The 18,368-nt window shown below is 44.7% G+C and overlaps 1 protein-coding gene across 3 annotated transcripts in view; it reads left to right on the top strand.

Moving 5' to 3' along the window:
• SNAPC5 (small nuclear RNA activating complex polypeptide 5) overlaps positions 1 to 17,012 on the top strand; it is a 28,822-nt gene extending 11,810 nt beyond the window's left edge. For 2 of the 3 annotated variants that reach the window (XM_081337309.1, XM_081337308.1), the window contains exons 2-3: positions 14,959 to 15,048; positions 16,432 to 17,012. In XM_081337309.1, coding sequence (XP_081193435.1) covers positions 14,959 to 15,048; positions 16,432 to 16,524 — 183 coding nt within the window. In that variant the 3' untranslated portion in view covers positions 16,525 to 17,012. Of the gene's footprint in view, positions 1 to 310; positions 479 to 14,958; positions 15,049 to 16,431 lie in introns of all 3 variants that reach the window. The other variant, XM_081337307.1, reaches the window with a different exon arrangement.
• The last annotated feature ends 1,356 nt before the right edge of the window (positions 17,013 to 18,368 follow it).

Raw genomic sequence — 18,368 nt, 5'->3', positions numbered from 1 at the left:
GTTGACTTCTTAGCTGTACCCGGTGGTTTCGCTGGCTCAGGAGGCGGGCAGGCCCATGGTTTTCCTCGGCGGTGCTTCTTCAGTAAGTCTTATCTCCGCCTCCTCTGCCAGGATGTACCAGTCATCGAGGTGGTGTGGTGGTGTCCCCTCAAGGCAGGCAAGCATCATACATGTTGTGGTTTAGACCATCTTTGAAATGGCTAAGTAGGATGTCTTCCAGCCAGTTCAGCTTGTTGGCAATGGCCCGGAATTCTTGTGTATATTCAGCCACCAGCATCTGCCCTGCCTCACCATTTTGATTCTCTCACAGGCCTTGCGATCAGCCAGGGAGTCTTTGAATCGCCTTCTCAAAGAAGACATGAAACGGTTGAAGTTGTTTTGCTCGGGTGTTGGAGTCATGCAGGTTCACCACCCAGTCTGTGGCCAGTCCATCCAGGGCAGATTCCACGATACAGATACGGGCTTTGTCGCTGGAGATGTCAGTTTTGTTCCATGTAACTGAGGACTTGGGTTAGGAAAAACCCCAAGCGTGGCGGCTCCCCCCTGATTTTCGCTTCCAGCGGTGGGAGTCTTTGAATGGATCGGTGCCTTCACCGCTGGCGGTATTGCCTCCCATCCTGATTGCCATCTGTGGGTTGGCGGGGAGTGGGGGCTGTTGAGGTGGTTCAGCGGACGTCCCAGGACTACAGGTTCCGAATCCCCCCCAGTGTCTCTCCAGCTGCAGCTGCAGGCGCTGGTGAGGCTGCGGGGCTCAGGTTTTTCCTCCCTTAGGGAGCCGAGGGTTTTTTTCATCAGGTCAGTAGCTTTCTCTAGGATCCAGTCTGAGTGTGGTGCATAACTCCCTTCCTCTTTGCTAACGTGCAGGGATTTCTCCATCTCTTGCTTCCATTTGGGTTGGTGGCTGCCCCGTCTCAGGGCCACTTTTCTCAATACCTTTTCCCACTTGCTTTTTTCCCCAACACCCATCAACCACCAAGGTTTGTGGTTGCGCGTCTCCACCACCTCTTCCCCTGAGGAGTATGACACTTCAGATCCCGATAGCTGGTGGAATCTCAGTTTATTTATTTATTTATTTATTTTATTACATTTATATACCGCCCTTTCCCTGAGGACTCAGGGCGGTTTACAGGGAATTAAAAACCAAAAATACAAAAGTTAAAACCAGTTTAAAAAAGATTAAATTTAACCCTGTGCAACTAAAACCCCAATTAAAATAAATTAATCCTCAGCCTGGGCCAGAGAGCTCGAAGAGCCAGGTCTTCAGGAATGAACGGAGGTCGGGGGCAGTCCTCAGCTCCACTGGCAGCTGGTTCCAGAGGGCAGGCGCCCCCACTGAGAAGGCCCTATCCCTGGGCGTTAGCCGCCGGCAATCTCTTACCGGTGGGACCCTGAGCAGACCCTCCCTGTGGGAGCGCACTGGACGAAGGGCACTTGATGCTGGCAGCAGGTGTTCCCTCAAGTACCCCGGACCCAAGCCATGTAGGGCTTTATAGGTAATGACCAGCACCTTGAATTTCACCCGGAGGGCAACCGGAAGCCAATGCAGCTCATGGAGTAGAGGTGTTACATGGGAGTATCGGGAGACCCCCATTACAACTCACGCGGCCGCGTTCTGCACCAGTTGAAGCCTCCGAGTGGTCCTCAAGGGCAGCCCCATGTAGAGAGCATTGCAGTAGTCCAAACGGGAGGTCACGAGCGCATGAGTAACTGTGCGTAGGGCATCTCGGTCCAGATAGGGACGCAACTGGCGCACCAGGCGAACCTGGGCAAAAGCCCCCCTGGTCACGGCTCCTATGTGGTCTTCAAAATTGAGTCGTGAGTCCAGGAGGACGCCCAAGTTGTGAGCCCTATCAACGGGGGGTAACACCTCACCCCCCATCGTTAGAGATGGAATAGTCTGGTTGACCCGAGATGCCGATATGCACAGCCACTCAGTCTTGGCGGGATTGAGACGAAGCCTGTTTCTCCCCATCCAGACCTGGACCGCCTCCAGGCAACGGGACATCATGGCGAGGGCATCACTGGGTTGGTTCGGGGTGGAAAGAAAAAGTTGGGTATCATCAGCGTACTGATGATACCCCACCCCGAAACCACGAATGATCTCGCCCAGCGGCTTCATATAGATGTTGAACAGGAGGGGCGAGAGAACCGACCCCTGAGGAACTCCACAAATGAGAGGCCTCGGGGCGGATCTCTGCCCTCCCGTCAACACCGACTGCGAGCGGCCCAGGAGATAGGAGGAGAACCACCGTAAAACGGTGCCTCCCACTCCCAACCCCCTGAGACGCCGCAGCAGGATACCATGGTCGATGCTTTCGAAAGCCGCTGAGAGATCTAATAGGACCAGGACAGAGGAGCAACCCCTGTCCCTAGCCCTCCAGAGATCATTCACCAGTGCAACCAATGCCGTCTCCGTGCTGTGTCTGGGTCTGAAACCCGATTGGTACGGGTCCAGATAATCAGTTTCCTCCAGGAACAGAGGGGGGAAGGCTCCCTTTTCATAGGGCATTCTACCTTCCCTGCTTCATTGTTCGACATTGTATTTTTTGCAAAATCCCCCAGTAAGGTTCTTCCTTCCAGGTTGACTATTAATGCAGATCCTGTCTAATGTCAGGACCCACCTCAAACCCACATCTTAAGAAAATAGAACTCTTGGAGACAGTTTCTTCTAAGCAGAAACTTTTACTAAGAAATAGGAGATAGCAGGCATAATAGACAGGATCTGAGGGATTCCTTTACAGCTCGATATTTTTAAAGTGCCCCCAAGCAAACCCCACCCCACATTTCATCTGGGCAGTTTCAGACCAGCCAATCTCCAGGTGGTAAGTCCATTCTGGTAAAGGAAAGATAACATTACTCTGGTTCCGTTTGCAGCATGATCATTCCACAGCTCTTCACACACCCTTTGTAGAAATAAACCAGATCCTGGAGGTTGGTTTCTCTTCCGCCACCGCTTTTCCTAGTTGCCCGATAAGGGAGAAAATGTTCAGAGAGATGCATAGTATAGAAAGCAATTTGTTACATTGTAATGGATAGCAGACAGGCGAATAAACAAAAGGTTACATTTAATGGAGGAAGTGAAAACAATAAAGCCCGCATGCCTATCCCCTCTCCCCCTTGGGAATATGGCAGAATCCAGGGGAAGGTGAGATTTGGTTTTAGCTCAGAGAAGATAGTTAGAAATGAAATATAAATGGATTCTGACAGTATCTGAGATATTGCTCCACCATTGAGTTAGCAGATTCTGCGGCTCCATTGGTGGAAGGGTGAAAAGCAGATGATAGACCTTGAGATGATCCAATTAGTTTAAGAAAGCTTCTCCAAAACTTACCTATGAATTGTACCCCCGTCTGAAATTATTCATTTAAATTGTGCTTCAAGAACAATTTAGTCAGTTGTTGGGCAGACGGGAGCCCTTTGCAGGCAATGAAGTGAGCCTGCTTTGAAAACAGGTCTATCACAGTCCAGATGACAGTATTTCCTCTACTTTTAGGTAGGTCTGCCATAAAATCCATAGCAATTTCTTCCCATGGTTGAGAAGGGTCTGCCACTGGCTGCAATAACCCAGGGGTTTTTCCTGGAATTCTTTTCATGGTTGCACATACAGTACAACTCCAGACATAATTTTCCACATCCCGTTTTAATCCCGGCCACCAAAATTGCTGGTGGATGAGATGTAAAGTTTTTAAATACCCAAAGTGTCCAGCCTGTTTTACATCATGGCTGTGTCAGAGAGCATTAAGATGGAAGGTTTCTGGCAAGTATAATTTTCCCCCCCCCCTTGTAAGCCAAACCATCCCTGCATGTGAGGGAGGTTTGATTGTCCTTGAACCATTGATCAGTAAGGAGCTTTTCTTTTATCTTCTTTGCCCAGGGTCATCAGGTTTAGGGGCTCTGCGAGGTGTGAGTTGAGCAACAGTTTGTGGATTGGAGATAATTGCCTTGTTAACCTCTTCACGCTGGCTTTTGTACTGGGGCAGTCTGGTTAGAGCATCAGCTAGGAGATTTTTCCCTCCCGGTATGTACTTTAGAGTGAAGTTGAAACGGTTAAAGTACTATGTCCATCGCACTTGTTTCGGGGACAATTTGCAGGGAGTTTTCACTGCTTCTAGATTTTTGTGATTAGTCCATACTTTAAAAGGCACCTTGCAGCTCGACCTCGTCTGCCTTTGAAGCACTTGCATGTGGCAGACGTCTCGAGGTGTCTGGAGTCCAGACAGGGGCAGAGGCAGGGTCCAGTCCGACGACCAGATCAGTTGTCCTCACGGCTTGGGTCTTGCCCCCATCTGGGAGACCTGAAAAGATTCCTTTGCCGGCTCACTGGCTTGCATTCCCTCCTCTGAGACGGCAGCCACAGCTTGGGTGCTGGTCTCAGGCACCCCTTCCTTTTCCATGCTGAGATCTTCCCCGAATCTTTGTTGGTCTATCCCTTAACTTTAGGAACAGCAACTGAAGCTCGGGACCCCAGGATGTAACAATTTTGGGGTTAATGTCATGGTTCCGCCAGATGAAACCCTTCAAAAGAACTTGAATCTTTTATTCGTAAAACAAAGTATCAGCACTACATAATTGAACCCAAAACCTAAATTCCCCTCCCCTGGATACAAAGTAACAAAGTACAATTCCCACCCACAATGAACAGTCATAAAACATATACCACAATTAGCTTGAAGCATGGGCTTTCTCCACAGCTCTCCAGCCCAAAACATCATCAGCTCTGGACCCAGTTTGTCTTTCGGTTCCCACGGCAGAGTTATTATTATTTTGACTAACTGACTCTCATCCCTATCCACCCTCCCAGCACCAACTAATTCTAAAAGCATAAGGAAAATGGCTGCATTTTCATCTGTTGTCAAAGCAAGAACATCCGATGTTAGCAGCGTTGACACTGGCATGTATTTATTTATTTATTTATTTATTAAAGAGTTTTAAAGTTTTACAATACATTTTTAAACAAACATAACATACATTATCCAATACTTTTAAAACATAACCCCAATTCCCCTCCCTCCCCCTCCCCCCCGACTTCCCAGAGCTGAATACAGCCTTTAACAAACTTAAACTAATATATGCTAAATAACTATAATTAAACTTCAAATCCTATCGCACTTTAACTCCCTTAAACATAACTAAATAATAACACGTCTTATAATTCTAATAATAATTATACTAATACTCATTCATATGCTAAATGAAACTTTTTAGTCCCATATTTATTCTGTATATAATCAATCCATCTTCTCCACTCCAGTATATCTCTGTTGCGATTGTTCTTTCAAATATGCTGAGATTTTTGCCATTTCTGCCAAGTTTGAAACTTTCAAAGTCCATACTTCTATAGTAGGCAGTTCCTCCTTCTTCCAATATTGCGATACCAAAAGTCTTGCTGCCGTTATTAAATGCAACATCAATTTAGTCTCTATCACAGTACAATCTGTAATAATACCCAACAAAAATAACTGTGGAGAAAACCTTATCTTTTTCTTAAGTATCTTCTGCATATTCCACCAAATTTTAATCCAAAAACCTTTAACCTTTTTACAAGTCCACCATATATGATAATACGTTGCATCATCACAACCACACCTCCAACATTTAGGCTGATAATTTGGATACATACATGCTATTTTTTTAGGATCTAAATGCCATCTATAAAACATTTTATAAAAGTTCTCTCTTAAGTTTTGTGCCTGTGTAAATTTTACATTTCTGACCCAGATTTTTTCTCAAGTATCCATCGTAATTGGCTCTTGAATATTCTGGGCCCATTTTATCATACAATCTTTAACAAGTTCCGTTTCAGAATCTATTTCTATCAATGCATTATATATCCTTTTTATGATCTCTAATTTGTTTTACCAAATTTACATCTGATATCGAGATGCCAATTTTCTGATCTTCTTGTATCTGGCCATACTGAAACCAAGTTTGTACTATTTTTTCCTCTTTTAAAATATTAAATGGCTTTAATTGCCATACATTCCTTTCCAGTCTAAGGATTTCTTTATCATATCATGTTTAAATCCCACATTTATATTTTCCTTTAGAAAACCCCCCTTCCCCCTCCCTCCTCCCCTCCCTACCTCCCCCCTATCCCCCCCTCCCCCTCTCCCTCCTCCCTCCCCTGCCTCCCCCCCTACTTCCCCTCCTCCCCCCCTCCCCCCCCCCGACTTCCCAGAGCAAAATACAAGGTATATATCTAAAAAGCAATCATAAACAATCATATACTAACAATTATAAACTCTAAAATCCATCACTCTCTAGCTTATATAGAGTAAACCAATCCTTAATAATACTAAATATGTATAAAGAACTAAAATAAAAGAAAACTAGCGTCATTCCCATCTATGTTCTTCCACAATTCACTATTTCCTAAACATATTCTCATTTACACATCACATTTATATTTTCTATCGCATGTTTGGGTATTGCCCAAATTGGTATTTTATAACTTAACTTATATCGATATATTTTCCAAACTCGCAACAGGGCATACCTTAATATATGTTATATATGTCTTAAAAACATTATCCACCTTTTTATCATACAATAAATAAGCATGCCAGCCATTTAACAAATCACACCCCTCAATATTCAATAATCTCCCTTCTGTTAAATTTATTTATTTTATTTTATTTTATTACATTTATATACCGCCCTTTCCTGGAGGACTTAAACCAATTACTAATTGCCGCAGCCTCATAATATAATTTAAGATTGGGCACTTTAAGACCACCTCTTTCACGTATATCTTGCATTATCTTAAATTTAACTCGGTCTTTTCCCTGCCCAAATACATTTATTAACACCTCTCTGCCATTCCTCCAGATTTGAGTCTTTTTTAAGTATAGGAATCATTTGAAACAAAAATAAAATTTTTGGCAAAACATTCATTTTTACTGCTGCAATTCTTCCCAATAAAGACAATTGTAATTTTCTCCAGCTATCTAATTCTTTTTGTATTTTTAACTATAACAATTCATAATTATTTTTATACAATTTCACATTTGAAGCTGAAAGATATACCCCCAAATATTTACGGTAATCTTTTTAACTATTTCAAATCCAGTTAATTCTCCTAAAACCTCCTTTTGTTCTGTAGTCATATTTTTAGACAATATTTTAGTTTTTTGCCTATTCACCTTAAATCCAGAAACTTGACCATTTTGCAAAATTATTTCCATTAAATCTACAACCGATTGAGTCAGTTGACTTAATGTAATAACCAAGTCATCCGCAAATGCTCTCAATCTATAATCTTGATCTTTTATTTTAATTCCCTTTATTTTCTTTGAATCACGTATCTTAATCAATAATATTTCCAGTGTTAAAACAAACAGCAATGGCGACAACGGACATCCCTGTCTCGTACCCTTTTCAATTTTACAAGCTTCTGTTAAGCTACCATTAATTATTATTTGAGCTGTTTGTTTTTGATAAATTGATCTAATAGATTGTAGAAACTTATCACCAAACTCCATCTTCTCTAAAACTTTAAATAAAAATTGCCAATTCAATTGATCGAACGCTTTTTCAGCATCCAAAAAGATCAAAGCTGCCGGGACTTGATTATTTCTTTCCAAATATTCCAATAAGTTTACAATATGTCTCACATTATTTTTCATTTGCCTACCACTTATAAATCCTGTTTGATCAGTATAAATCATTTGTTGCATAACCTTCATTAATCTATTTGCTAAAATCTTTGCAAATATCTTATAATTATTATTTAAAACCGATATAGGTCTATAATTTTTTGATTGAGTAAGGTCTTGATCTTCCTTTGGAATCAACGTTATAAATGCTGTTTTCCACAATGGAGGCACTTCTCCACCAGATTGAATTGTTCTAAAAAGTTCTTTTAAAGGTTCCACCATTTCTAACTGTATATTTTTATAATAAATAGCTGTTAAACCATCCATACCAGGTGCCTTACCCACTTTTAATTGTTTAATTGCTAAAATAATTTCTTCAGCAGTTATCAACTGATTCAACCCTTCCCGCTGCTCTTGTGTAAGTACCAGGATATTCACTCCTTGTAAATAACTATCTATATCTAAGCCTTGAATTATATCCCTAGCATACAATTTAGAGTAAAATTCTACAAAAGCTTTTTTAATAAGATTTTGCTGAAATACTTCTTTACCCTTATATTCTATCTTATCTATATTACGAGATCTTTGTTTCTTCCTTAATAAATAAGCTAGCCACCTACCTGGTTTATTAGCATTGTTAAAAGTATTGTGTTTAACATATCGTAAATTAGTTGCCACTTGATCTGCCATCAACATATCAAACTGTCCTCTTAACAAATTAATTGCTTCTCTCAGCCTCTTATCAGATGGGTTCAAAATAAAAGCTTTATCTTTCATCTTTATTTCCTCTTCTATTTCTTTACACTTATGTTCCATTCTATGTCTATGTTTATTATTCAAATATATTAACACTCTTCTCATAAGATTTACCATTTACCATTACCCAAACCATTTCAATGGGAGTACCCTTATACATATTCATAATAAAAAATTCATCTGCTTTTTACATTCTTCCACATTCTCTTCATAACTAAATAAATTTTCATTTAACCTCCATGACCTTCTATCCCCCTTCCCCTTCTCCAATTCCATCCATACTGGACTGTGGTCTGATAAAATTCTTGGGCATATCTTAATCTTCTTAACCCTAGAAAAAAAATCATTAGTGGTTAATATAAAATCAATCCTAGACAAAGATTGATGTCTATCAGAGAAAAAAGTAAAATCCTTTTCATCCAGATTTATTATTTTATTTTATTTATTTATTTTTGGGACTTATATGCCGCCCTATCTCCCGAAGGACTCAGGGCGGCTTACAACAATAAAAAACAACAATACAAAAAATTAAAAAAGAATTAAATAACAGCCCCAAAATAAATTAACTACAGTTAAAAATTAAAACATATTTAAAAACCCATCATCAATCCAGGTCAGCCTGATGGAAGAGAAAAGTTTTGAGGTCGCGGCGAAAGGACCGGAGGTCCGGGGCCATCCGAAGCTCAAGGTGAAGTTGGTTCCAAAGGGCTGGTGCTCCCACAGAGAAGGCCCTCCCTCTGGGGGTCGCCAGCCGACATTGTCTGGCCGACGGCACCCTGAAGAGACCCTCTCTGTGTGAGCGCACTGGGCGATGGGAAGTCATCCCCGGTAGCAGACGGTCCTGCAAGTATCCCGGGCCTAAGCCATGTAGGGCTTTAAAGGTAAGTACCAGCACCTTAAATCTCGCCCGGAAGACAACTGGTAGCCAATGCAGCTCACGCAGGAGGGGTGTAATATGGGAGTATCGGGATGCTCCCATCACTACCCGCGCGGCTGCATTCTGCACCAGCTGAAGCCTCCGGGTGGTCTTCAAGGGCAGCCCCATGTAGAGAGCATTGCAGTAATCTATCCGAGAGGTAACGAGTGCATGAGTGACCGTACGTAGGGCATCTCGGTCCAGATAGGGGCGCAACTGGTGCACCAGGCGAACCTGGGCAAATGCCCCCCTGGCCACGACTCCAATATGATCTTCAAAACTGAGTCATGAGTCCAGGAGGACGCCTAAATTGCGTGCCCTATCAACGGGAGGCAACACCTCTCCTCCCATAACCAAAGATGGAACCTCTTGGACAAGTCGAGATGCCGGTACGTAAAGCCACTCAGTCTTGGCTGGGTTGAGCTGGAGCCTGTTCTTCCCCATCCAAATCCGTACCGCTTCCAGGCAACAGGACATCACGTCGAGGGCATCACTGGCTTGGTTCGGGGTGGAGATAAAGAGCTGGGTATCATCGGCATATTGATGATACCTCACCCCAAAACCACGGATGATCTCACCCAGCGGCTTCATATTGATGTTGAACAGGAGGGGTGAGAGCACCGACCCCTGAGGCACCCCACAATTAAGGGGCCTAGGGGTTGACCTCTGCCCCCCTGTCAACACCGTCTGCGAGCGGCCCGAGAGGTAGGAGGAGAACCACCGTAAAACGGTGCCTCCCACTCCCAACCCCACAAGACGTCGCAGCAAGATACCATGGTCGATGGTATCAAAAGCCGCTGAGAGATCTAAAAGGACCAGGATAGAGGAATAACCCCTGTCTCGGGCCCGCCAGGGATCATCCACCAGTGCGACCAATGCCATCTCCGTGCTGTACCCGGGCCTGAAACCCGATTGGTATGGATCTAGATACTCAGTTTCCTCCAGGACCAAAGGGAGCTGCCGTGCCACCACGCTCTCAACAACCTTCGCAAGAAAGCGAAGGTTGGAGACAGGACGAAAGTTGTTTAAAATAGCTGGATCCAAGGCAGGTTTCTTGAAGAGGGGCCTTACCACCGCCTCCTTCAAGGCGGCAGGGAAGCACCCCTCACTCAAGGAAGCATTTATAACTGCCAGGAGCCAGCCTCGTGTAACCTCCCGGGCCACATAAACCAGCCAGGAGGGACACGGGTCCAACAAACACGTGGCGGCACTTAATTTCCCCATGATCCTGTCCACTTCATCCGGAGTCACAGGATCAAACTCCTCCCAGATATTATCGGCCAAACCCATCGTTTCCCCCTCGTCAGATACTGCCCAGTCGGAGTCCAAGCCAGCCCGAATCTGAGCGATTTTATCCACAAGATACTCACTAAACTCCTCGGCCCGTCCCTGCAAGGGGTCCTCTCCCGTCCCCTGATTTAAAAGGGAACGGGTCACCCTAAACAGGGTGGCCGGGCGGTTATCTGCGGATGCAATGAGGGTGGCAAAGTGAGCACGCTTCGCCACCTCCATTGCCACAAGATAAGATCTAGAAAAGGATCTTAACTGTGTCCGGTCAGACTCAGACCGAGTAGACCTCCAAATGCTCTCTAGGCCCCTTCTCCGGCGCTTCATCTCCCGCAGGTCCATGGAAAACCAAGGAGCGAGCCGGGATCTGCACCGGGTCAGAGGCCGCAAAGGCACAACATGTTCGAGAGCCTCCGAAGCCGCCCGTTGCCAGGCATCAACTAAGGTCTCGACCGGGCTGTGGGAAAGGGAGGAAGGAATAAATCCAAGCACCGTCTGGAACCTATCTGGGTCCATCAGGCGCCTGAGGCGGAACCACCTGGTCGGTTCTGCCTCCCAGCAGCGGGGAGTGGCATGACGGAGGCTCAGCCGCAGGAGATAATGGTCTGTCCATGAAAGGGTTTGAGATGTTGGAGTAACCCCACCCAGACCATTAAGCCACTGCCCAGAGATGAAAATAAGGTCGGGCGTGTTTCCCCCCTCGTGAGTCGGACCCTGAATAATCTGGGTCAGGTCCATGGCTATCATGGAAGCCATGAACTCTCGGGCCACCCCCGACACACCACCCAGGGAAGGCAGGTTAAAATCTCCCAGAACCATAAGCCTGGGAAACTCAACCGCCAACCCTGAGAGAGCGTCGAGTAGCCCGGGCAGGGCTGTTGCCACGCAGCTGGGAGAAAGGTACGTGAGCAACAGACCCAACTGACCCCCAGGACCCCACCTCAGGAGAAGGGACTCACATCCACCAATCTGCGGGGCAGTGGTCTCCCGCGGACAAAGGTCCTCCTTAATAACAACTGCCACCCCCCCGCCCCTACCCTGAGCCCGAGGCTGGTGAAGCACACGGAAACCTGGTGCAATATCTCCAAATATCTCTCAACTCCAAATCATCTTTCAAGTCAAAAAAGGATTTAGGCAATCTAGCATGATTTGGACTACTTTTAAAAAGTCCTTTTTTATCTTTCTGTGTATCGATCACTCCGTTCCAATCTCCCATTAAAATACACGATTTATAATCCCATTGAGTTATTTTATTATGTAAAAATTTGTAAAATTCTCCTTGCTGTTGATTAGTTGCATATATTCCAATTAAAAGTATTTTCTTCCCTTCTATTAAAAGTTCAATTATAATATATCTTCTTTGTTTATCTGCTTCAATTAAGTTGGCTGTTAAATTCTTCTTCACATAAATAACTACACCATTTTTCTTCTCTGGAGCAGATGCAATAAATTGTATGCCCAGTCTAGAATTTGTCAAATATTTTTGATCAGATACACGAATATGTGTTTCTTGCAAACATATAACATCATTTTTAAATTGTTTCAGATACTGAAATATTTCCTTTCTCTTTTGTGGTGAATTTAAGCCATTAACATTCCAGGTTAGAAACTTTGTCGCCATCTTTTGCGACTTGAAGCTTTCGGAGCGTATCTTGCAGATCCACAAGCATTTGCCTCTTGGGTCTCGCTCCTCCCACTGCTTCACTAAGAGTAGATTCTTGAGTTATAGTTGTAAGATGTTGTTTCTGTTGTTGTTGTTGTTCCTTCCGTCTAGATGCAGCCCGTGTCACTCGTTGGGTCTTTGATTCTTCTAATAAAACCAAGGAGTGCGCAGTTTCCAAATTTTGCTGTTTCCTTTGGAACCAGCAAGGTGATTTCTTCACCTCGTTGTATGCCTTCTGCCTGTGACTGTCGCATTCCTTCTTCCTTTCCTCCTTTAACTTCTGGAGATGGCGGTGAACCTGCTTTCAATACATTAGAATAAAAATCTCGTCCCTTCAGAACTGTATTAAGACGGTATCTGATACCAGCATAATTCACCACTATCCCAGTTGGTATCTCCCATCTGAACTGAAGCTGTTGTCTTTTTAATTCATCTGCCAAAAAACAAAATCTTTTCTTTTTCTTAAAATTCTTGGGGGAATTTCTTTAGAATCAAAACCTCTTGATCAGCCACTTTAAATCTATTACTGTAAAAAGCTTGAATGATCGCATTTCTGATCTTTCTCTTTGTGAAATACACAACCACATCTCTTGGCAGTTTCCTTTGCCTAGCAATCCAAGAATTAACACGAAATATTTTGTCTATCTCCATTATAAAATCTTCTGGTTGAACTCCCAAAATAGGCGCCAGAGCATCCACCACTATCTCTTCCAAATTTTCTTGTGGATTGTTCTGTACCAGCCTACTACCAGCCCTGCAGATAAGGCAGGGACAACCCCTTTACAAGAAGGCAAGAGGCTGGAACTAAGCCTGCCAAATTTATGGACACAAAAGCAAACAGAGCAAAAACAAGACACGAACCATGAAACAGGAGCTATTCAAACGGTTGCCTTCAGCAAACCAGCCCTCCCACGCATTCCCCTTTTAAACAGTTCAGGGCGTGGCTTCTCTCTGCCTCCTTCCGGGGTGCCCCATTGCCTTCCTCTGTTTACTCCTGATTGACTGCCTCCTGCGTCGGGTGTCCTTGAACAGGGCCAGCTGTGGGTCATCTTCATCCACGCTGTCAGGCTCACACAGCTGGGTCTGCGTCGTAACCAGGTGGGAAGGGCCTGGCTGAGGGCTCTCATCAGCAAGCTCTCCAACACCCTCAGCAACCTCTCCAACACCCCCCTCCTCCTCCTCTGAATCGTCCGACCCAACTGCCGAACCCACAGGCTGACCCTGAATCACAACATGGATTTTCTTTCAAACCTCTTATCCGCAAGGCAAACTCCATGTCTCTATATTGTATCATAACCACCTCATCATCAATTTTATCCATTTTATTCTCAGCTTCACACATTTTAGCCTCCAATATCAGATTATGTTGATTAACCTCTTCCACACATTCGTCCAGACTCTCAATACAACCTGAGAGCCCCTGAAATGCCAGCAAAATATCCTCCCGTATTTCCTTATTTTTTTCATTGATAAGCTCAGATATTTGTTCCAATTGAAGTTTTAAGGCATCTTGTAGATCTTTTAATGTCAATGTAGGTGCAGCGGCTGCGGGGGGGGGCATCAAAGACTGAAGTCCAGATTGTTGAACTGGCGATGCCCCCGCACTTTTAGGAACGGGAAATCTCTTAGAAGCCATTTTTAACAGTCAGTTAACTTTCGTTTCACACTTTCACTTTTCCACCCCAATTGCAACTTTGTTGCTTAACTATTAAGTATCCAAGTCTTTTAAATCACTTAGGCACCTTTCAATGTTAACAAAGTCTTTTGCAACTTTGAAAATCCACATCCAATCTTCCTCCTTCCTCTTAATTTTATTTTCCTTAATCCTTTGTTCTTCCCACTTTTTTCTGAATCTTGTTACAAAGAATCACTCTGGCACCATCTTCCCCTTCTTTTTAAAACGATCGTTGAAACAAGAAAAAAGATTGAGATTCCAGAGTTAAAGTCTTATACTTGCTAATTATACAGCTCCCGCATCCGCTCTGCCTGCTTCAGTTGCTCAAGATAACAATCAAATCCAGCAGAAGTGGATTCAGCAGAGAAGTCCTCCGATCCGGAGTATCTCCGGGCTTTGGGGGAGCTCTCACCCTTCAAGCCCCAGAATAAATATTCTGGGGCTCTAGGGGAGCTCTACCCCTACCCAGAACACTCCCCCTCCCCTCTTCACCCAAGGGGAAGGGTTTTCAAGCTGCAAAACAGCTGATTGTCGCTGCTCTGCAGCTTTAACGAAATCGAAAGGCTGGCGGTCGATCCCGACCGTCCTCGCCGCTGAAGAGCCTTCGGGAAGTCCTCACTGGCATTTATTTATTGATGTTTGCAGTGTCCCACAGTCATGTGATTGCCATTTGTGACCTTCCCAGCTGGCTTCTGAAAAACATGGTCAATGGAGGAAGCTGGATTCACTTAACAATTGTGTGATTCACTTAACAACTGCAGCAATTTCCTAAATAACTGTAGCAAAAGGTTGTCAAAGCAGGTGCTTAACAACCACCTTGCTCAGCAGTGGAAATTCTGGTCTCAGTTATCATCATAAATTGAGGACTGCCTGTATTGCAAGAGAGGAACTGCCATTTTCCCTCCTTGGAGATTATTTGGGTTTAGCACTAGGATCCACATCCCTTGGCATGGCAAATTACATTTTCACACTCTTAAGCCACAAGATTTTGCTAAAGAAGGATTGGTGATTCCAGGGACGTTGTTTAACACTTCTTTTAAGACTGACCATTACTTTCTATTTCCAGGTGGAAGAGTTGGCTCTTCGGTCCATGATCAATACCCGGGAAGGGGCTATGTTCACTCCCTCAGCTGCTGTGATGGAGGAGCACGTAAACGTAAGGCCCTTTTCTTCTGCTGAAGTAGCTCTCCTGTTTAGAGTCCTCAAAAACCAGGTCCTCTTCACAAGAAGAAAGCTTTGCAGCTCTGGGCTAATGATCTAAAACCACCCTGGTTGTAACTGGTCCCTCATTTACCAGAATGCAGACTGAGGGAGATTCTCTCCAGTTTCTGTCCAAGCAGGGGAACAACATTTCCAAGCAGTCAGGTTTCTGCAACTCCCTTTGTTTTAAAAACACTCATGGAAGATGTCCCAAAGATGCTTTTTTTCTAAAGGCAGCTGGACTTTCTTTGTTTTTCCTTAAGGACATTTCATCTCTTATCCAACTGGGCTTTCTTTCTGACAGTCATTGAGGCCACTTGGAAGTTTATCTGTGCCCCAGGGTCACCTGAGTAGTGCAACTGGACACCCTCTTGGAACTGCTCACAGGACGGTGCTGTAAACAAGACATGGGTGGTGTCCTGTATCTCCCCCTCTGTTGAGGGCTATTCAGTCTTAGACAGCCTCTTTGATCCCTCTTTCAAACTTTGAAAGATGGCTAGTGACCAGATGACTGCAAGGAATATGAATCCCTCCATTCTCCACCATTCAGTGAGAACTAAAGAAGCTTCTTGGATAAGAAGCCAAACTTCCTCAAGGAAAAACAAAGAAAGTACAGTTGCTTTTAGAAAAAAACATCTTTGGGAAAACCATGACCTGGATGACAGAGAGTCTCCATAAAGACTCATGGAAGATATGCTGGACAGAGGCATGACAGCAATGATTTACAAACACTGTCATTGTTGAATGGGGAGGAAAACGCATCAATTGCATAGACAAGAGAAGGAGGGCTTTAGAAACGTTTTCCTTACATATTTTGGCCCAGGAATCTTTAAATTGGTGTGGATAATGTGATTCATTGGGATTCAGGATGACAATATTAGAGTATTTCTTTTTACATTTTGTTTGGGGATGAACATGTTTTATAATATGAATTTATAACTTATATACGGGAGGGTGGATGGCTTTACGATGGTTTTGCTGAAAACCAGCAGTTTCTTCCCCTTTTGGGTAAAACTGTGCTTTAACGAACACTGGATTCATTTGAAGATTATAGCACTCATTTTACAACAACATTTAATGATAGCTATAACAAAAGATCATAAAATCAGGTCACCTGGCCAACCTATTTTACAACCATGGCGACATACAACTATAATGGGTAGGCTCCATTATGGTCATAGGTCAAGGACTATCTCTACACATCCACAAAGCTCAACATTTGCTTACCTGCTGCAAACGGCATTCGGGATGTTCCGGACACCCCCCCCCCCCCAAGGAGGAGCTCTCCTGACTTATATTTCTCAGCAGGAAGTGACCAATTTCTTCTTTCTTTGAACAGATGGACAATGAAGTGGCCATTAACCAGACTAAACTGCAGCTACAAGTGCATGCTGATGAGGAGGAAGAGGAGGAGGAAGAGTCGGATTCCTAATGCGCAAATGTTGCTGTCAGGCCAGTGTTCTGCAACAGACTCCCAAGCCTCCCTAGCTTTAATGAAACTTTGTGTGGTCCTACAGAGACTAAAATACAATCAGAAGTGCTGCTGAGCATCTCACAAACTTCCAAAGGTGGTAATAAATTATGGGGTGGGTTGGAAAAAGATAGTATTAAAGCCTAACTATGTAGCATGAGTCATTTTATAGAGCAGACATGTTTCAAAATAAGTAGCAATTCAGGAAATGCAGCTTTTGAAGCAATAATCTGTCCATGAAACATCTTCTGCCCGGTTATAAAAAGCTGGAAAGTTGCCCTTATTCTGTGCCAGTTGGTTTTCCTGAACCTCCTATGGATAAATTGCACAAAAGTAGTGAAAAATGTGTGTGGTGGGGTTTTTGTATGGCTGTACATGACCCCGTTATTGTTGGTTTGGGCCCATTTTATGAAACTTTTATGGAATAAAAATATGTTTTGTTTACAATAGGTAAAGGTAAGGTAAGGTAAAGTTTTCCCCGCACATGCGTGCTAGTCGTTTCCGACTAGGGACCGGTGCTCATCTCCGTTTCAAAGCCGAAGAGCCAGCGCTTGTCCGAGGACGTCTCCGTGGTCATGTGGCTGGCATGACTAGACACCAAAGGCGCACAGAACGCTGTTACCTTCCCACCATAGTGGTCCCTATTTTTCTACTTGCGTTTTTACGTGCTTTCGAACTGCTAGGTTGGCAGAAGCTGGGACAAGTAACGCACTCACTCTGTTATGCGGCACTCGGGATTCAACCCGCCAAACTGCCGACCTTCTGATCGACAAGCTTAGCGTCCTAACACACTGAGCCACCGGGTCCCTTTAAAAATACTTTCTGAGTGGCATTCAGTCCTTCTAATAGATGCCAAAATGACTCTGCTTGCTTTGCATTGTTGGGGCTAAATTTCTATCTTCAGGAATTGCAAATCACTCCAAAGCAGATTTTTTTTTGGCAGGAAGAATACATATTATTCCGTCAAGTTTGACTCTGTAAGGCAGGGCTTTTCAACCGGTGGTATGCATACCACCTGTGGTATTTTGCCACCTGGCAAGTGGTAAGCAAAGTGGTAGTGGGGCAGAGAGGAATGAGTTGAAGTGGCGGCAGCGCCACACAAGCCTAAGAGAGAGACAGCTGGAGCTGCAGGGCTGTGGGGCTCTGCAGAGGTGCCAGGATCACCACTGGGCTCCAGCTGATCGGCGCTTCCAGGAGAGGAGAGGATATAAAAGGAGTTGGCTTTGGCGGGAAAGGGCCAGCGAGGGGCTGCCCTGCCCCACCCCTGGATGCGCGAAGGGGAGGTGGCAAGTGCCCAGCATCGCTGCTGACCATCCCTGCTGACTGCTGAGAAAGGAAAAAGGTAGAAATGCTTCCCTTTTCCCCGGACGCCAGCACTCACGTTTGCCACCTTCTCCGTGCACCCCCAGGGGCGGGGCAGACACGAGAGGGGGGCTTGCTGGCTCCAGGGCTCCCCGCAGATCTGAGTGCGTTCCAGCTTTGATGGCCCCCACTGGTAGATCAGCACGTCTGTTCACTGACCTTGCCTCAAAGCCACCAGGCTTCCCTTTCATCAGGACTGCCGATGGGATGGCCTGCGTGTAATGGCTATGGCTGGCAGCAGCATGGCCTTCGGCAACACTGGCAATCTCTCCCCCTCCCATCACCCCTTCTTGAGCATGGAGGAAGGAAAGAGAAGCAGGGGAGAAAGGAAGGAGCGAGCTGGGAAAGAGACTGCCTTCTGAGCACTTCCCAGGTTTGTTTTTTTAAGCTGCCAGAGGCTCTGTGCAGGAGGCTTCCCATTTTGACCCCTTCCCCCCCCATCG

The sequence above is a fragment of the Vipera berus genome (genome assembly GCF_964194415.1).
Source record: "Vipera berus genome assembly, chromosome: 12".
NCBI classification, from domain to species: Eukaryota; Metazoa; Chordata; class Lepidosauria; order Squamata; family Viperidae; genus Vipera; species Vipera berus.
The sequence above is the reverse complement of the archived record's forward strand: the minus strand, read 5'-3'. Positions and strand labels throughout refer to the sequence as shown.